Source organism: Pelodiscus sinensis, chromosome 3 (genome assembly GCF_049634645.1).
Source record: "Pelodiscus sinensis isolate JC-2024 chromosome 3, ASM4963464v1, whole genome shotgun sequence".
NCBI lineage: Eukaryota > Metazoa > Chordata > Testudines > Trionychidae > Pelodiscus > Pelodiscus sinensis.
The window spans coordinates 193,486,369-193,506,219 of record NC_134713.1 but is presented as its reverse complement, the minus strand read 5'-3'; the positions used below and the strand labels follow the sequence as shown (position 1 = coordinate 193,506,219).

Sequence of the window (19,851 nt, the reverse complement as noted above, 5' to 3'; positions counted from 1 at the left end):
TAGCGCGGCGCAGGGGCCGCCCCCGCATCCCGGCTCCGAGCAGCAAGATGCGCGGCCCCTGGCTCCTGCTGGTCCTGGCCCTGGCGGCCGGCGCGGCGCTGGCCAAGGAGCGGCTGCCGCGGCTGCTGGGCGGGCTGCAGGCGGCGGAGGAGAACGACGCGGGGGTGCAGCGGGCGCTGCGCTTCGCCATGAGCGAGTACAACAAGGCCAGCAACGACGTGTACCGCAGCGCGGTGGCCGAGGTCCTGCAGGCCCGCAAGCAGGTACCAAGCCCCGCAGCCTCCCCCTCCCGGCCAGCGCGCCCCGCAGCCTCCCCCCGGCCAGCGCGCCCCGCAGCCTCCCCGCAGCCTCCCCCCGGCCAGCGCGCCCCGCAGCCTCCCCCTCCCGGCCAGCGCGCCCCGCAGCCTCCCCCTCCCGGCCAGCGCGCCCCGCAGCCTCCCCCTCCCGGCCAGCGCGCCCCGCAGCCTCCCCCTCCCGGCCAGCGCGCCCCGCAGCCTCCCCCCCCCGGCCAGCGCGCCCCGCAGCCTCCCCCCCCCCGGCCAGCGCGCCCCGCAGCCTCCCCCCCCCCGGCCAGCGCGCCCTGCTGCCTCATCCCCTGGGCAGCGCGCACCGCCCCACATTTGCCCCAGGCAGGCTGGGGGCTGCTAGAGCAGCGCGGGTAGGAGCCGGACTGGCCCGGGGCTCCCCTGCGTCTCATCCCTGCGCAGAGCCGGCACTGAACCAGCTTGTGCATTGGCGGCCCAGCCCCGATAACCGCAGTGGGGGATCGGGGCTGGCCTAGCTGTGAAGGGCGCCCTCCCCATTGCCCCCAGCCACCGTGGGCTCCCCGCTCCCTGCACTGTGCCCCCTAACTGCACTGCACCCACCTGACCTGGCTGCAGGGAACACCAGGTATTTTAGCTCCCCCCCACACCAGTCCTCCGGGCACCCCCAGCCCAGGGGTGTGTGTGTGGGGGTGAGGATCTATCTCAGGGTCTCTACAGCCAGGGCACTGTCTCTGCTGGGCTGTGCCGGGGGAGGGAAGAGAGCACTGGCTAGTAATGTGCAGGGGAAGGACTAGCTTGGTGGTTCAAGCATTGGCCTGCTAAACTCCCGGTTGCGAGCTCAATTCTTGAGGGGGCCATTTAGGGATCTGGGCCCCGTCTGTCAGGGATGGTCCTGAGCCCTGCTCTGAGGGCAGGGGAGTGGACTCCCTGACCTCTCAAGGCCCCTTTCAGCTCTATGAGATAGGTGTATCTCCCTATGTTATGTATTATAAGCTGGGTGCAGGAGTTTCTGGGTGTTGCTCCTTATGCCTTAGGATTGGGAGGGAGGGAGATGGGAGAGGTGACGACTATCAGTACTGACTCCCCCCCCCCCCCAATTAGCAGGAAAACATCTGCCCCAGCTCTCCTCTGCCTTTGGGAGCAGTTTTGGACTCTACCCTGGCAGTGTGCAAAGACCCACTTCGTCACGTGATCCCTCTCCTGTCATCCATTTCCAGCCCCTGACAAACAGAGGCCAGGGACACCATTCCTACCCATCCTGGCTAATAGCTATTGATGGACCTAACCTCCATGAATTTATCTAGTTTGTTTTTTTGAACCCTGTTAGAGTCCACAGGTTGACTGTTGCGCTGAGTGAAGAAAAACTTCCTTTTGTTTGTTTTAAACCTGCTGCCTATTAAATTTCATTTGGTGACCCCTAGTTCATATGTTATGGGAACATGTAAATCACTTTTCCTTATTCACTTTCTCCACACCAGTCTTGATTTTATAGACCTCTATCATATCCCCCCTCAGTCTCCTCTTTTCTAAGCTGAAAAGTCTAGGTCTTTTAAAACTCTCTTCATATGGGACCCGTTCCAAACCCCTCATCATTTTTGTTGTCCCCTTGTGATCAAAACACTGCACATAAATATTGCTTCTTGAGCTTGTCTGCTTTATTCAAGCTTTGTTCCTGTCGCTTGCAGGCTTCCCTCCCCCCCGCTCAGTCCTTCTTTTGTAGTACTGATCAAACTTTTCACATGGGGGGTTTAAAATCCACCTGCAAGTTGTTTTATAGAACTAAGCATATAGGCATATGAGAACTAAGGGCTTGTCTACACTGCAACATTAGGTTGACCTATAGCCACTGTAGTACTTAATCAGCTGTTGGTGTCCAGTTCTGATACCCTCTTTCTGCCAGTAGGGTGTGTCCACCCCCAGCAGTATTTGCACCCACGGGGTGGGGGCAGTGACAGTTGCATTGTCCGGCACTGAGAGCCAGGCAGGGCTTACAGCTGGAGTCCCCGCTGACAGCCCCAGCTTTGAGTCAGGGATAGGGCTCAATTTCATACCAGCCAGACAACCAGCGTTGAAACTGACATTTTTGTCAGTTTCACAGTTGCTATTGTTTCACATGTTTGCCTCTGGCTGTTAGCCCATGCAGGGTTTATACCTGGAGCCAGTGTGGGGCTCACAGGTGCCCAGAGGCTAACCCCTCAGTAAGAGACCAAATGTGAAATAACAGCAGCAGTGAAATTGACACTGTCAGTTTCATGGCTGGGAGGGTCCTTGCTGTTAAATTGAGTCCAGGCACCCGGAGGCTCACAGACAGCATAGAGGCATCAGACAACTGTGATTACAAGTAGCATAATATTTACACGAATACTGCCATCCTCAATATTATACCCCTCAAATATGTGAAGTTATTAGTCAATGGCGTGGGCAATTTATATTGGCGGGAGCACCCTGGTAGTGTAGCTGTAACCCACACACCTGTGGAGTGTGGTTCACTGTCCTCCGGGGCAAGAATAGCTTCTCCCGGTCTCCCTGGTCTGCTGGGGGGGGGGGTCCAGCAAAGCCGCTGGACCCCCCCCAGCAGACCAGGGACACCCGAGCAAAGCCGCCAGCTGTCTACACTGGCCGCTTGAATTTACACTGGCCGCTTGAATTTCCGCAAGAACACTGATGATCTCATGTAAGATTGTCAGTGTTCTTGTGGAAATGCTATGCTGCTCCCGTTCGGGCAAAAGCCCTCTTGCGCAAATGCTTTTGCGCAAGAGGGTCAGTGTAGACAATGCGGCATTGTTTTGCGCAAAAAAGCCCCGATCACGAAAATGGCGATTGGGGCTTTCTTGTGCAAAAGCGCATCTAGATTGGCACGGACGCTTTTGCGGAAAAGCGCCCGTGCCAATCTAGACGCTCTTTTCCACAAATGCTTTTAACGGAAAAACTTTTCCATTAAAAGCATTTGCGGAAAATCATGCCAGTCTAGACATAGCCTTACAGTGAGAGATAACAAGAAGGGAGCTCTACAGCCTAAGCCAGGAGCCAGCTGGTTTGATAGCTCACTCTGTGGGTACGTCTAGACTACATGCCTCTGGCGACAGAGGCATGTAGATTAGGCTACCCGACAGAGTAAAATGAAGCGGCGATTTAAATAATTAATAATTGAATTGATCTAAGGCAGCTTTTACACCACCTAATTTTGTGGTGTAGACCAGACTAGTTGTGGGAAACAAACCACCCTGCCAGCTTTTTGAAGAAAAGAGGGGCAGGCCTTCTTTGAAAGGCAAACAAAAACTGATCAGCAGACAGGAGGGTGGTTCTAGACTTCATTCTAGCATATTGAATCTGCCTGGTTGATGCACCATTGTAGTGCATGCTGCTTTGTTTTGTTGTGATAGCCCCTGCATACACAAGCATCCTTCTAAGGAGAAGGTGAAAGAATTAACCACGCGAACCCAGCCCCAGTACTACAGAGTGTTCTACTCCCATTGTGAAGAGGCCAACAGAAAGAGTCAAAACACTTCTCTCAGATGTCCCTGCAAAAGGGTGAGGGTGGTGGGGGGAAGGAGTTGGTTCCTCTTGAGTTTAGGGGGGGAGAGGGAAGGGCAGTCGCTCTGTTTTCTCTTCGAAATATTAGGAAACTGTGCTATTCCCAGGCCAGTCTTATCTGTGCCCCTTTCTTACTCTGAAGGGATTCAGGCTGTTCTAACAAAAAAGGTTCTTAAATGATAAATAAAGCCCAAGAGTTTTAAACAGTCTGAATAAAAAGAATTGGCCTTCGCAGTGCTTTGGGATTAGTTTCTAAGCTCTCTGTATTGTCATAACCACCCCACCCTCTGTAGGATTTTCCAGGAAAAAAACAGGGCCTTAATTGCCAATGAAAAACAAGCCAAGAGAAGGGGAAATAATTCGGGGAACGGAACCAAAACCTTTTAGGCCTTTTCTCTGAATCATAAAGAAACAAATACCACAAACCCTTTCCCCCTCCCCTTCCTCATCTGCAGGATCTTTAGAGGTTGCAGTGACTTTTAGAGGCCTTGCCACAATTTGATGAGTGCTTTAAAAAATATGATTTGTTATTTAAATAACCACATCTAGCTCTTACATAGTACTTGGCAGGGAGTCTGCACACTAGCCTTATTTATGGATGGGGAAACTGATGTACAGGGCAGAGAGGTGACTTCTGCAAGCTGGCCAGTGGTAGAGGAGGGAATAAAATCCAGATCTCAGAAATCCTACACTAGTGCATTAACCACTAGTTTACATTGCTACCCTAACAGGAGGTTTTGGGGGGCGGGAAGGAAGCCTATGTGAGACTTTGGGTACGTCTACACTGCAAGCTTATTTCAGAAAAGGCTCTTCTGGAAGAGACTTGTGGAATAGCTTATTTCGAAATACAGCGTCCACGCTCCAGGGAAGCCTCCAAATTAGTCCGAGACAGGCTTCATGTAGATGTGCTATCTCGCTTTAGAGCCCCAGGAGGCACTGGGGAGGAATATCTTAGAATGGCCCTGGTGAGGAGCTATTTCGACATAGCAGCAATGGAACGTCCATACACACGGGGTTTCAATCTTTGAAATGTACAAGAGCCCTCCTCCCCCAGGGGTTCTTGTATATTTCAAAGCGGAAGTGCCCGCATGGAGCCTGGGATCTCTGCTGGCCCTGTGCTCCACGCAGCATTCCAACTTTGAAATATAGTCTGAGTCCGTCCCCCTCCCTGGCCTCATGTTCCTTGCAGTGCTTCTGCTTCGAAATGTACAAGAGCCCCAGTGGGGACTCTTGTACATTTCAAACTTGGAACCCCGCTGTGCCCATCTCCTCCCATGGAGCTGGAATTGGGGGACCTGGCTTTTAAGCTGGCTCCCCCCAGCACTCCCTCTTCTTCCTCCCGCCTTGCTGCCTCTTTGTGAGAGAGGCAACAAGGGCGGGGGAAGCGACATGTCGACTAGTGTGTCAACTAGTCGCATACATCCCTAGTCAGAACAGGGTTCATTTATTTACTACCCTTGCTGTTTCAAATGCTTCACTGGGGCGGTTCTCCTGCAGGTTGTCAGGCTTTCAATGAGACCCTGGTTTAAAAGAACACCCAAGCCTTTGTTTTTGCTCCATGGAAAGCAGGTATCAGGTTTAAAATAAACAAAAGGAAGTTTTTCTTCACACAGTGCACAGTCAACCTGTGGAACTCCTTGCCAGAGGATGTTGTGAAGACTAGGACTTTAACAGGGCTCAAAAAAGAGCTAGATAAATTCATGGAGGTTAGATCCATCAATGGCTATTAGCCAGATGGGTTGGGAATAGGTGATGGTAGAGGGATCACTTGAGGATTCCCTGTTCTGTTCATACCCTCTGGGGCATCTGGCATTGGCTACTGTCAGCAGACAGGACATGGGCTAAATGGACCTTTGGTCTGACCCAGTATGGCTGTTCTTATGTCCTTAACCTTTCCTGGAGTGTTGCCAACCCTTGTGACCTAGCACAAGTCACGTGATATTCGGTGTTTTTTTAAAGCCCCAGCTCTTGGAGTCATGCAGTGATAGGCTGTTGCGTGATTAAAAAGATTAAAAAAATTGACTAATTGCAGTTTTAATTGTACTTTTCGATAATAGAATATAATGGATTTAATAGTTTTGGAGCTTTTCTATATTTTCAAATATAGGCTCAGCCCCCCCCTACTGCCAGTGCTGCTTTACCCACCCAGAAGTATGCGGTTAACATATTAATTTTCTTTTGAATTAATTGCAGGTATTAACTCAGATTGACAGCTCAAGTAATTACATGAGAATTTCAGCTTTCAATGTATTTGAGGAGAAGTTTTTTCTAGCCTTCCCAGTTGTAGAGAAAACCTTGGAAGTGTGACCCCAAAGGCTCAAAACCCAGGAGGCTAATGTTTATTAAATGTTGGTCTTTATAACTCATGACTTCGGACAAGCATGATTTTGGGGCTAGACTGGTCATTTCCCCTCCTTTCTCCACTGCTCGGGATTGGCAATGCTGCTGTTGATGAACGAAAGCAGCAGGAGTAATCTATGCCAATTCCTTGTAACGAAACACGTCTATTAATGCATAGCTTTGCTCAGTGGCTTCAAAAGTTCTCCTAGTATGCCTTGACACAGGGTGTTGGGTACACCCTTGAGTTTTGTTTGCCGGCCTGCACAGGGTGTTGGGTACATATTTTTAATTGCCACACACAGTCCGTCTGCTTTCAGACCCTTGGACTGTCTGTCTGCTTTTCCGGGGTCACTCACTTATTCCTTGCACCTTCATTTGTTCAAGACTCTTTTCTTTAGTGCTTCCTGCAGTACCGCCCCTAGGGGCCTCCCCGCGATCAGATTGTGCTTGGTGCTGTACGAACTCCTAGGAAGAGAATGCCTACTACAAAGAACTCAGTGCTAGACTAGCAGTGCAACCACAACACCAGCCTTCCTTTTAGTCTGCTCTAGGGATGTAATCGTGTAGTTGCTTAACCGCTAAGCAAAAGCATATAGGTTAATGCTACAGACTACACACATTTCCCTCCCCCCACTCCACTTTTTAGCTGGCTGGCTACTCAATTTTTTAGCAGACCGTCTCAGTCCTGGCATATGCTGGGTATGGGACCTACCCCTGCTGCGGCTCTGCATTTAAAGTGCATTAGGAGGTAGGTGGGCAGGTAGCCTGGCTCAGTTCTGGCTCACGCTGAGTCCAGGAGCTCAGACCCCCACCCCAGACAGGGGCTGCTGCCACCCCGTATCAGAGGCAGCAGCACAGGCTGACAGCCAGCTGGTCTGTGGGGGGAGCTGGTTTTTAGATTGGACCAGCTCCCGCCTGGCACCCGTACTGCTGCCTCTGATACAGAGGAAGCAGCACAGGCCAGCAGGGGGCGCCCAGGGAGTGGGGCCAGATTGCACTGGCTGCAGGCCCCGCCCCCGGGGACTATAGAATATTCAAGGTTAATCGACTATTCAATTAGCTGGTATTTAACATCCCTAGTCTGCTCTCACTCTGACCCGACCAGTGGTTCTGCCACACTGCAAACAAGCTTTCCCCCTTATTTCACAGATTGTGTCTGGAGTGAAGTACTATCTGGACGTTAAGGTTGGCCGGACAACTTGCACAAAGTCGGCAAAGGAAGATGAGAGCTGTGTGTTTCACGAAACCCCAGCGCTGGCGCAGGTATGGCCTAGAAAGAGCTGAACCACGGGGGGCTAGCGTATTTCTACAGCTTGTCGTAAGGTGTGACTAGATCTCCTCTGGGCCCCATTGTACTAGGCAGACACACTGGGGCTACGTCTAGATTGGCATGAATTTCCAGAAATGCTTTTAACGGAAAAGTTTTCTGTTAAAAGCATTTTCGGAACAGAGCGTCTAGATTGGCACGGACGCTTTTCCTCAAAAACACTTTTTGCGGAAATCGTCCGTGCCAATCTAGACGCGCTTTTCCGCAAAAAAGCCTCGTTTGCCATTTTCGCGATCGGGGCTTTTTTGCGCAAAACAAATCTGAGCTGTCTACACGGGCCCTTTTGCACAAAAGTTTTGCGCAAAAGGGACTTTTGCCCGAACGGGAGCACTATAGTATTTCCGCAAGAAGCACTGATTTCTTACAGTAGGAAGTCAGTGCTTTTGCGGAAATTCAAGTGGCCAGTGTAGACAGCTGGCAAGTTTTTCCAGAAAAGCGGCTGATTTTCCGGAAAAACTGGCCAGTCTAGACACAGCCTGGGAGACTGTCTCTACAGCACTTGCCATCTTAAATGGGCAAGATATTTGCTCTGGCTCCACACTCCACTCCTGCGGCACGTTGCCCTGTGGCCCAGTGGCACCAAAATGTCTTCTCAGACGTCTTAGAGGTTCATTTTGTCCCTACAAAGAGGGCAATCAGGGCTCAGGTTAGTTGCTGCAGAACGCTGAGATTGGAGCGTGGCGGCCGGTTGGCAAAGAATTCTGGCCCTCTGCCCACAAATAACGCAATGCCATGGAGGAACGCTGCCTGACTTCAGATCAATTCGGTCATGACTAAACTGAGCCACAAAACGTGTCTGAGCAGAATCCAGTCACTAGCCAAAGGGCAGCCCCATTGCTATTGCCTGGGCTCTCCGAGGCGTGCTTGCGGGCACGTGCATTGCGACTGTGCGTGCCGTTACTGCTGGGCGCACAGCTAGCTGGTCACTTGCGCGTGCAGTTACCAGAGTGGTGCGTGCTGTTGTGCTACATGCGCTAGTGAACTGACTGCACTGACACGCCCTTTCAGCAAACCTGTGCGCTCCGTCGGAACTTCACACTCCTGCTGTGGAAAGTCGTGGCTGAAGTTAGGCTCTTAGGGTCTGTTGACACTGCAGTTACACCCCTGGGGTGGCCCGCGGCAGCTGACTTTGTCTCTCACTGCTCGCGCTAAGGGACTGTTTAACGGCAGAGCAGACATCCCTCCTGGCAGGATCCTGGCTCCGGGACTCAAGCCACACACACTGTAGTCCCACAACCCCTTAGTCCAAGCTGTGGGCGTCTAGTTGTGGTAGAGACCCCTTGGGGGAGCTAACCGGATCACACTCGGCTTTGCCTGCTGACTTTGATGGCCATGGCAGTGCGCTCGGGCCTGTGGAAAACTCCCTCATCTCTTGTTGAGGAATATTCTCATCCCAGAATAGTCACTAATGCGGATCATTTAAAGAGCCACCTTCTCAGCTCTGCCATACGCTGCTGGCCTCCCCAGCCAGTAAATATTTGTGTCCAGTGCACGATCAGTTTGGTTCATCTGCATTTTATCCGTGCAAAGTAACTTTCCCCTCTCTCCCCTTTCTCCCCAGCGCGTCACTTGCAACTTCGTCGTGTACGTTATCCCTTGGAGAAACCAAATTAGCCTCCAGGAAAATAAATGCCAGTAAGTTCCTGTTTGTTCCTGCGCACGTCGGCAACCCGTGGCCTTAGGTTTGCTGTGCTTTTCTGAACGCAATAATCGGAGCACCCTCGCGAGATGGGCTGCTGTCCCTTGCTGGGACCTCACATGCTTCTGTATTCCTGTGCAACGCAAGTACTGCTGTAACCGTCCTGGAAGCACAATAGAATCTGTTTGGTTTCTTACCTAGAATGACTTTGTTTCTCTGCTCTTTCCTGTCGAATAAACACGTGAACCGAACTTGGCAGCAGCAGAGGTCCTGAGATGTGTGTGTCCATCCCTGTGGCCGTGACTGTCTAATTTCAAGTCGAAATTAGCAGTTTGTTCTCGTGACAACCCTGGCTCTTCACTGAAATACCTCCTCCACCTCTTGAGAGCCACCACATCTCCCTTCCGACGGTGCTCGGGGGAAACAAGCCAGCCTCCTGAGTCACCTCTCACAAGGCGGGTTTCCATTTCTCGGCTCTCCTGAACACATTGGCCTGACCACACCGGGTCAGAACAAAGGTCCCTCTAGGGCCGTACCCAGTGTCTGTGGGAGTGAACAGAAGAGGGAATTGTGGCGGGTACGTCTACACAGCAGGGCTGAAGTTGAATTAAGCTACGCAACTGCAGCTACGTCAATTGAGTAGTTTAAGTCAAAATAGCTTAATTGGGCTTTTGGTGCTGTCTGCACAGCAGGACGTCGAAGGAAGAGCACTCTTCCTCCGACTTCCCTTCCTCCTCGTGAAATGAGGGTTCCAGGAGTCGGAATACGAAGTCCTCCAGCTCGACGTTCCAGGCAATCCCCGGGTTACGCGGATCTGACTTATGTCAGATCCGTACTTACGAACGGGGCTTTTCTCGCCCCAGAGGATGCGGGCGGCGGGACCGCGGCGCATCTCGGCAGTCCCACCGCCCGCATCTCCCTGGTCTGCTGGGGGGCACAGCTAGTGCGCCCCCCTCCTCCCCAGCAGACCAGGCTTTTCTCACCGACGCCTGGGGTAGAGCAGCTGGGGCGCTGCCGGGTTGGTCCTGGCAGGGATGGTGTTTCTAGCCTCCGTTTGCCAGAAGCTGGGAATGTCTGACGGGGGATGGGTCACTTCGATATACAGGCAGTCCCCGGGTTACGTACAAGATAGGGACTGTAGGTTTGTTCTTAAGTTGAATTTGTATGTAAGTCGGAACTGGCGTCCAGATTCAGCCGCTGCTGAAACTGACCAGCGGCTGACTACAGGAAGCCCGACACAGAGTTGCTCTGCCCCCAGCTTCCTGGAATCAGCCGCTGATCAGTTTCAGCAGCGGCTGACTTGGGGACACCTGGGGTAGAGCAGCTGGGGTGCTGCTGGGTTGGTCCCCGCATCGCTGAGGTGCGGCACTGCGGGGACCTACCCGGCAGCGCCCCAGCTGCTCTGTCCCAGGCGTCCAGATTCAGCCGCTGTTGAAACTGATCAGCGGCTGATTCCAGGAAGCCCGGGGAAGAGCAACTCTGCCTCGGGCTTCCTGTAGTCAGCCGCTGGTCAGTTTCAGCTGCGGCTGAATCTGGAGCCAGTTCCAACTTACATACAGATTCAACTTAAGAACAAACCTACAGTCCCTATCTTGTACGTAACCCGGGGACTGCCTGTATATCGAAGTGACCCATCCCCCGTCAGACATTCCCAGCTTCTGGCAAACGGAGGCTAGAAACACCATCCCTGCCCATCCTGGCCACTGGCCACTGATGGACCTGTCTTCCCCAAACATACCTAGTTCTTTTTGGGACAGTGTTATAGTCTTGGCCTTCCCAGCATTCTCTGGCAGGGAGCTCCACAGGCTGAATGTGCGTTGTGTGAAAAAATCCTTCCCTTGGTTTGTTCGGTACCTACTAATGTCACTGGGTGACCCCCAGCTCTTGTGTTATGAGATGCAGTAAATAGCACTTCCTGCCTGACTTTCTCCGCACCAGTCGTGGTTTTATAGCCCCTGAGGCGTCTCTTTCCCAAGCCGAGAAGTCCCACTCGTGTTCCTCTCTCCTCCTATGGAAGCCACTCCAAACCCCTCATCGGGTGTGTTGCCCTTTTCAGAACTTTCTCCTGTTCCACTGCTGCATGTTTTGTGGCCCTGCTAGCTGTGGCCACACTGGGGTGAGGTCAGAGTAGCCAGGCCTGGCAGTCAACTGCTTTTTCACACCCTTGACGGCTGTTGCTCAGCTTACATCACTTTCAAGGGCAGTCCAACCTGAGAGCCTCAGGTCATCACAGGACTCCAGGTGCTGGGGCTTTAACATAACGACACTAAAGGGCAGGCTGCTCGGGATAACATCACGAGAGTTGCCAACGGTGCGTGTTGCGTTTTCTACTAAACAAAGTGAGGCCCGAGGCAAAACGAGAATCTGAGTGTAACCGGCTGTGTGCGCTACACAGTCCCCATTACACAGTCCCTGCTGTGCCTGGTGCAGATGACTCAAGACAGAGACAGCTCCCGAGTAGGGATTTACCATCCTTTAGCGCCGGCTGTACAGACTGATGCTTTTAGCTCTGGGCTGCCTGGATTCAGTGCCAGTGACGACAAGCCCTAAAGCTCTGGGGGAGGTGCTGGTGTAAGTGGGGGAGGGGTCCTGCTATTGTGGGGAACTTTCCGGGCTTCTCCATGACCCTGGGGGGAATCAGACAGTGACAGGATCTGGGGCCTCGTGTTCCCTGTGAGCTCAGCGCTTGGGTGGCCACCCTGGAGAGATTCAAACACTGCCCAGCAGAGCACCCACAACGCCCACCTCCGCACATGCCTTGGTGCACATCACAAAATGTATTCCACACATGGATGGAAAAAGCTGGGAGAACACGGCTGCCGGCTGCTCCCTCCCCTGCCCCATCCTGCCTCAGCATGGCGGCTGCTTTGCCCCCAGCCCAGCCCTGCTTTCTGGGCTGCCCCTCTGGCTGCGCAGCTCTGCCCCAGCCCAGCTGTGTGGGCTCCTGCGCTCCCCCACGCTGCCTCTGGCAACTCCTGTTCACAGGATGGGACACACCTGGCTCCCTCATTGGCCTCCCAGCCCTGTGAGTGGGACTGATCCGGAGTGTTGGCCTCTCCCCCTCAGTCTAAGAGTCCTTTTCCATTGACCCCTCCCCTTTCTCTTGGTCCCGGCAGATGCCAACCAAAACCCCTCCGGTGGCTTCCGTGCGGGCGAGGCCCCTCCTGCTGGGGTCTCCAGGTGGCCCTGAAGTTACCTCCCCGCAACCCCGCATGGACCTTCCCCACAGCCGGGGGAGCCACGAGCCCTCACTCCGTGCTCTGAGCAGCACCGGGGGGAGCAGGGACGTGCCGAATGGGAGTGGGACTGGGGACATGCTGAATGGGAGTGGGGACGTGCCACACCTCCTGCTTCCCCAGGAGCAGTTTGGGCACAGAGCGAGCCCGGCCCTGCCTGGGCCACCATCCGGCAACAGCCCTGGGAGGGATGTTCTGTCCCACCTGGACAGCGACTTCCCAGGGCGGGGCAGAGGGGCACCAGGCCCGTGTGCTGCCTGACGGCGAGGGATGTGCTGGCGAGGGCAGGACCCAGGGTGGGGGGAGTCTGTTACAAACAACGGTTACAAGGCCCCAGCCAGGGAACACACCCCTGTATTCACACCCCACACGCTGCTGCAGCAAGCCCGTGTCCTGGCGTGGGGTGAAAACGAGGAACGCGCTGGGCCGTGACACCTAGCAACAGCCTAGGGACAGCGCTGCACCTCAGCCGGAATCACGGCTGAAGCGTTTGCCAGCCAGGCCTGGGAAGGGGTATGGATGCTGGTCACAGACACAGGGACAAGCACACGCCCGGCCCAGCCAGGAGCCTGCAGCACTGAGAGGCCAGCAGCTGGGAAGTGGCCCCTCTCCGGCCAGCACAGGGGCAGGAACAGACTCACAGTCCCACCGAGAACTAGCCACACGGGCCCCGGGGATCCTATGTATCTCAAAGCTGGCACCAGAGTCCTCCGACTGGGGAGGGGAAGGCTGGCACCATGAGGCCTCCGCCTTCCCAGTGCTCCGGGGCTGGGGACGCCGGGGCCACATGTCACCCGTTCTGGCTGGCCCCGGGCTCCACGCCTGTTTCAATCTGAGGTGGAACGCCATGCGGCCCTTCCGCCTTTGGCCCGGAGCAACAGCCGGCGGGGCTCTTGCTACTTTCAGAGTGGAAGGGCCCTTAGCGACTAGTCGAATAGTCGATGGAAATTCCATCGACTATTCGATTCGTCGATTAATCTACTTTGAACATCCCTAGACTGACCCAGACATTTGTTCTCCCCCGCTGCCACCTACTGGCCACTGGCCGACGTGCCAGCAAACGGAAAACTGAAACCCGACAGCCCATTTCACAGGCCCCTCCGGCAGCCCCAAAAGCCACTGCCACGGGCGGGGGGTGAAGGCCTGGCTAGGGGAGGCAAAACCCAGCCCTGCCCCTTCCGTGCCCACCAGAGCCCTGCCCCATTGCTGCTGTGGGCCCCGCCCTGCCCCCCCAGTCCCTGCATTATGGTGCTGCTCCCCCCACTGATGGCTGTTGTTTCCTTCCCCTCCAGTGCCCGGCAGCCACACAACCCCGGTTCCCCCCACTCCCGGCTACAAGGGCACTGGGCAGCCCTGGATTCCCCATCCCACCGCAGGAGCAGCCAGGCAGCCCCGTGGCTTCCGCCCTTGGAGCAGATGGGAAGCCCTGGCCCTGACCCCAGGAAGAGATGAACGGCCCTGGCCTCAGCTCCGGCCCCAAGAGCAGCCCCGAGGGGCTGGCCCCGGCTCCCCTGAAGCAGCCGGGCAGCTGCACCGCAGCCACCGCCTTCCCGGAGCACTAGTCTGCTGGCCCCCACGTGCTGTTCGGAGCCTCTGGACAACTCAGCCCCCAAGGGTGTGCTCTGTGCTTAGCCCCGGCGTAGCAGCCTTTCCTGCTGGGTGGTAAGGAGCTCCCACTCCCATGACGGTCCAGTTCATTTACCCTGTCAGAGATGTTGGCTCCCAGCGTCCCCCCACAGCAGGACAGCCAGGGACTGGGCGGCGTTGACACGAGGGCTGCTTATGCAGGGATCTCTCCCCTGGGCAGAGAAGCAGCTGGCCCTGGGGCGGGGGAGAGGAGTTGTTTAGGCAGGGATCCCCTGCTCAGTGCTGAGATGCAGCCCCCTCTGGGGTGGAGCGGCCTAAAAGAAGCGCTGCGCAGTCGTCCAGCGGGTTGCAGGAAGAACTAACTGCTGGTTGGTGCTGCCCTCAGCTCCCTGACGTGGTGCTAAAGGGGTCGATGTTCTCCCCTCGGCTGGCGGGGGGTCTAGTGCGTTAGAGCAGGGGGTGATTTCAGAGCAACGGACTGACCTGAGCACAGGCCAGGTCTCGCTTCCCCCTCGTTGGTCCAGGGCTTGTGCTCTGTCCGCCTGACGGTGCCCTGCTCCCTGGCATGGGCAGACCCCGGGGCCTGCTCCTTGCACAGCCTTGCCTGTGGGGAGGGGAGGTCACACTCTACCATGTGTCCCCAGGTCCTTTGATCTCTGAGCCTGACCCCATCACACCCCAGTCCCTAAGTCCCCCATCACCTCCTCACCACGGCCCCTGCTTCCCCCATCCCTGGTCCCCACTCTCTCACCCCATTGCTTCCTCCCCCCCCAGCCTACCCACTGCCTCATCGGCCCCCCATCCTGGCCCCACAGTTGTCTCCCTACCCTACTGTTTCCTTGAACCCGACCCCTTCTTCACCCCCAGCCTCGGGCCAAAAAGTTCGAGAACCAAACTGGCTCCATTTCAAATTTGTTTTAAAAATAGTTCGTTAGTGTGCTGCTGAAAATGATAAAATCACATCTCTAAAAAAAGTCATAATCCCTCAGCTGCTGTCGGGCAAAGGGGGCCCAGTTTAATAGCACAGCCTTAGAATCACAGAACCATAGAGCTGGAAGAGACATCAGAAGGTCATCGAGTCCAGCCCCCTGCTCTAGGCAGGACCAATCCCAACTAGATCAACCCAGCCAGGGCTTTGTCAAGCCGAGACTCAAACACCTCTAGGGATGGAGACTCCACTACTCCCCTAGGTAACCCATTCCAGTGTTTCACCACCCTCCTAGGGAAATAGTTTTTCCTAATATCCAACCTGTACCTCTCCCACCACAACTTGAGACCATTGCTCCTTGTTCTGTCATCTGTCACCACTGAGAACAGCCTCTCTCCATCCTCTTTGGAGCCTCCCTTCAGGAAGTTGAAGGCTGCTATCAAATCCCCCCTCACTCTTCGCTTCTGCAGACTAAACAGACCCAAGTCCCTCAGCCTCTCCTCATAGGTCATATGCTCCAGACCCCTAATCATTTTGGTTGCCTTCTGCTGGACCCTCTCCAATGCGTCCACATCCTTTTTGTAGTGGGGGGCCCAGAACTGGACACAATACTCCAGATGTGGCCTCACCAAAGCCAAATAAAGGGGAATGATGACATCTCTGGATCTGCTGGCAATGTTCCTCTTAATGCAACCTAATATGCCATTAGCCTTCTTGGCTACAAGGGCGCCCTGTTGACTCATATCTAGCTTCTCATCCACTGTAACCCGCAGGTCCGTTTCTGCAGAACTGCTACTTAACTGGTTGGTCCATAGCCTGTACTACTTAGCTGGCTGGGCCCCACAAATCCCAAACCTGGCTTTGCAGGAGCCTTCCTGCTCAGTGATTTTTGGGCAAGTTTTGGACAAACAAATATTTCCAAAACTTGCATGAATAATTGCTGTAAGCATTGGTGCAGCTCGTCTCTTTAATCAACACACTTCCTGGATCCCCCACTAGGGGGAGATGTAGACTTTGTAAACAGCCAATGAGGAACCGGGCTGTACCCAGAAAGCTCATGCTACCATCTCTGTTTTCTGTTAATCTCTCAGGTGCTGCAAGACTCTCCGTTGTTTTTTAAGTTTTTCCAGTTGCAGCCTAACACGGAGACCCCTGGGAAGCTAGCTGTCCTGTAGATAATCAGTTTGGGGGTATAAGCTGGTTTCTCAACCCTGCAATAGAATCCTGGATTTCTCACACGGAAGATTAAAATATACGAGAAGAAAGGATACTTGCTCTGGACTAGACTGTGGGGCAGGGGATTTCTCTCTTCAGTTTCACAGAAAATGTATTTCCCAGTGAGCTTAAGCGTCTCAGTGGGGCAGCAGTGTTAGTCCGTAACTTTAAAAAAAAAGGGGGGGGGGGAAGAGTGGTCCCGTGGCACCTTAGGGTGCCTTTACACAGCAGGGCTTAACTCAAAATAAGCTAAGTTATTTCGAAATAATGCTAGATATTTCAACATAATGTTGCCGTGTAGATGTACCCTCAGGGTGTGTCTAGACTACATGCTTCCTTCGAGGGAGGCATGTAGATTAGCCAGATCGGAAGAGGGAAATGAAGCCGCGATTAAAATAATCGCGGCTTCATTTAAATTTAAATGGCTGCCCCGCTCTGCCGATCAGCTGTTTGTCGGCAGATCGGGGCAGTCTGGACGCGATGCGCCGACAAAGAAGCCTTTCTTCATCGGCACAGGTAAGCCTCGTGAAACCAGGTTTACCTGTGCCGATGAAGAAAGGCTTCTTTGTCGGCGCATTGCGTCCAGACTGCCCCGATCTGCCGACAAACAGCTGATCGGCAGATCGGGGCAGCCATTTAAATTTAAATGAAGCCGCGATTATTTTAATCGCGGCTTCATTTCCCTCTTCCGATCTGGCTAATCTACATGCCTCCGTCGAAGGAGGCATGTAGTCTAGACACACCCTCAGAGACTAATTACACACACACACACACACACACACACACACACACACACAGTACCATTAGCTTTCATGGGCACAACCTGCTCCATTCATCTGAGGAAGTGGAAGGCACAGAAACCCCAGAATTTAAAGCAGAAAGAGAGCAGAGAGAGGAAGAAGGGGTGTCCGTGCTAAATGAGGCTGAGTGAGTGGGCTGTAAGGGTACGTTTACACTGAAACACTATTTCAAAATAACTAGCGCTCTGCCGAAATAACTTAGTCCTCATCCACAAAGCAAGCAGTTATTTTGAAATCATGTCAAAATACTGCACGGCTGGAGGACTTCTTACTCCGACTCCTGTAACCCTCCTTGTACGAGGAGTTAGGGAAGTTGGAGGAAAAGTGCTCTATTTCAAAATAAGTGCTGTATAGATGCTCCCTATTTCCAAATTAGCTATTTTGAAATAAGATACGCAATTGACTTAGCTCAATTACGTAGCTGACTTTGAGTTAAGTCCTGCAGCGTAGACACACCCTGGCTGTGTCTACATTGGCACCCTTTTCCGGAAAAGGGATGCTAATGAGACACTTCGGAATTGCAAATCCGCGGGGGATTTAAATATCTCCCGTGGCATTTGCATTTACATGGCTGCCGCTTTTTTCCAGCTCGGGGTTATGCCGGAGAAAAGTGCTAGTCTAGACGCGATTTTCCGGAAAATAAACCCTTTTCCAGAAGATCCCTTATTCCTACTTTCAAGGGTTTATTTTCCGGAAAATCGCGTCTAGACTGGCGCTTTTCTCCGGCATAACCCCGAGCCGGAAAAAAGTGGCAGCCATGTAAATGCAAATCTGGAAAGGGGTGCCAATGCAGACACAGCCCCTAAGTGTCCCATACTGAGTGTGGATGTTATTTGGGTGTTGAATATAATGGCCCATCCAGTTCATATCTGTTCAGTCCCTGAGTGATGGTGTCACATTTGCATATGAAGGCCAGTTCCACAGTCTCTCTCTCTCTGCAGCTGGTTCCTGAAATTACTCCCAATCTTCTTTTTGATAAGCGCCCTCAATGTCTCAGGGGAAGCCTTTTTTTGCCCCAAGCCCTCAAATAATTTCTGTGGTTCTTTTCTGCACCCTCTCCAATTTTTCAGTGTCCTTTTCTAAATATGAACATGAGCACCGGATGCGATTTGCCAGTATCCGTCCCCACTCCCAAGGAGACAGATGAACTTGTCTTGATGGCCCGCATGGATCAGGTCCATCAGAGGGACTCCAGTTTCAGCCTGGTGTTATTAGCACAGGGTTGAGGTTTGGCAGCTCCGATCTTGAAGCTGTGTCCTGGAGTTGGTTCCCCTAGCTCTAGTTGGTTCCTCCAACTTCAGGACACTATAATTGATAGGTTTTTTTCCCCTCCCCCTCCTCCTTCTTTCTGCTTGAAATTTTGGGATTTCTGTGTCTTTTGTGCCCCGCATCTGAAGAAATGGGTTGTGCTCATGAAAACTCATGATGCTGTAGGTGTGTTTTTTGTTAGTCTCTAAGGCCGTGGTCCCCAACACGGTGCCCGTGGGCGCCATGGCGCCCGCGGGGGCATTTGTCTGCGCCCGCCAAGTGCTCAGGGCTGGCCTGGCCCCGGGCACGTGGCACATGCGCGGTGCCGGAGCCGGCCCTGGGCGCGTGGCGCACGGTGAGCGCCGGCCCCGGGGGCGCCGCGGATTGACCCCCCGCGGCGCATGGAGGAGGGGGGGGAGAGAGCGCCAGTGCCGGCCCCGGGAATGTGGCTATGGGGGGAGCCCTGCTCGGGGAGGCCCCGCCCCCCGGGCGCCCGGCGGGTGAACGGCCACGCCCCCTGGCGCCCGGCAACCCCAAATGGTTGGGGACCACTGCTCTAAGGCAACATCTACACTGAACAGTTATTTTGGAATAAGCTATTCCAGAATAGTTATTTTGAAATAGCTTATTTTGAAATAGCATATCTACACTGCTGGGAAGCCTCAAAATTAGTCTGAGGCGGGCTTCCCTAATGTAGACGTGCTATCTCGATTTAGAGCCCCAGGAGGAATAACTTAGAATGGCCCTGGTGAGGGGCTATTTCGAAATAGCAGCAGTGAAGCATCTACACGCACCTTATTTCAAAATAGCTATTTCGGAATAGGTGTTATTCCTCGTAGAATGAGGTTTACAGAAGTCGGACTAAGCTGTCCGTTATTTCAAAATTATTTCAAAATAATGGAATTGCTGTGTAGACACTTGCATAGTTATTTTGGAATAATGGCTGTTATTCTGAAAAAACCTTGCTGTCTAGACACACCCTAAGGTGCTACAAGACTATTCCTTGTTTAAGTTTTTCCCAGGGAGTTGCGAGTTTTGTTGGCAGCTTGCTGACACTCAAAGCCTTTCATAGGCAGGCAGGAGAGCGTGCCAAATTCACAAGGTGGAGAGGAGGATGGAGGCGATCCGTAAGAATTTATCCTCCACTGACAGCTCTCAAGAAGAATGCTGAGTGTGTCTAGTCAAGTAGAAGAGTGGCTAAGGAAGAAGATTAAACAAACAGTTGAGGAACGAGGAGTGAAAATATCCCAGAAAGAAAAAAAACCCCCAAGATCTGTTGTAATAGCTCCCTTATGGATCCAATTTATCCCTGGTATAACTCCACGGAAGCCACTGACATTACACCATGGAGGAATGTGACCCTGTGCATTTATAGTGCCTTTGAGAAGTAAAAAGCTTTCAAATGCATTTTTCAAAGAACTGGAATGGATGGCCTTAAACACATGCTTACAGTTCAGCACGTGTTTAAATGCTCTGAATAAAGCAACTTTCCAGAATCGGGGCTGGAATGACAACAGAGCAACCTTAACTCTGACCCCAACATAAATATATTGGGGTCAGCAACAGGCTTAAAATATATATTCAACGTAACACCCCAATGAAAGAAAACCCTATGAAATTACTAACTACATATTGACCTGCCTCAAATACAAGTCTACAAGCCTACTTATACAAGTAGGTATAAGTTTACTATACCTCTACTATCCTCTCTACGCTTTTCTATCATTCTCA

The 19,851-nt window shown here is 53.2% G+C and overlaps 1 protein-coding gene and 1 long non-coding RNA gene across 2 annotated transcripts in view; one reads left to right on the top strand and one right to left on the bottom strand.

Annotated features, from left to right (window-relative positions):
* The window catches only part of LOC112545069 (uncharacterized), a 211,993-nt gene that overhangs the window by 28,845 nt on the left and 163,297 nt on the right, over window positions 1-19,851 (bottom strand). The gene's annotated exons all lie outside the window — the stretch shown is intronic.
* On the top strand, window positions 8-9,357 carry CST3 (cystatin C). The gene is given in 4 exon segments (XM_075925743.1): window positions 8-263; window positions 7,290-7,403; window positions 9,029-9,061; window positions 9,063-9,357. Coding segments are annotated over 4 exon segments (450 nt in total). The 5' UTR covers window positions 8-47; the 3' UTR covers window positions 9,150-9,357.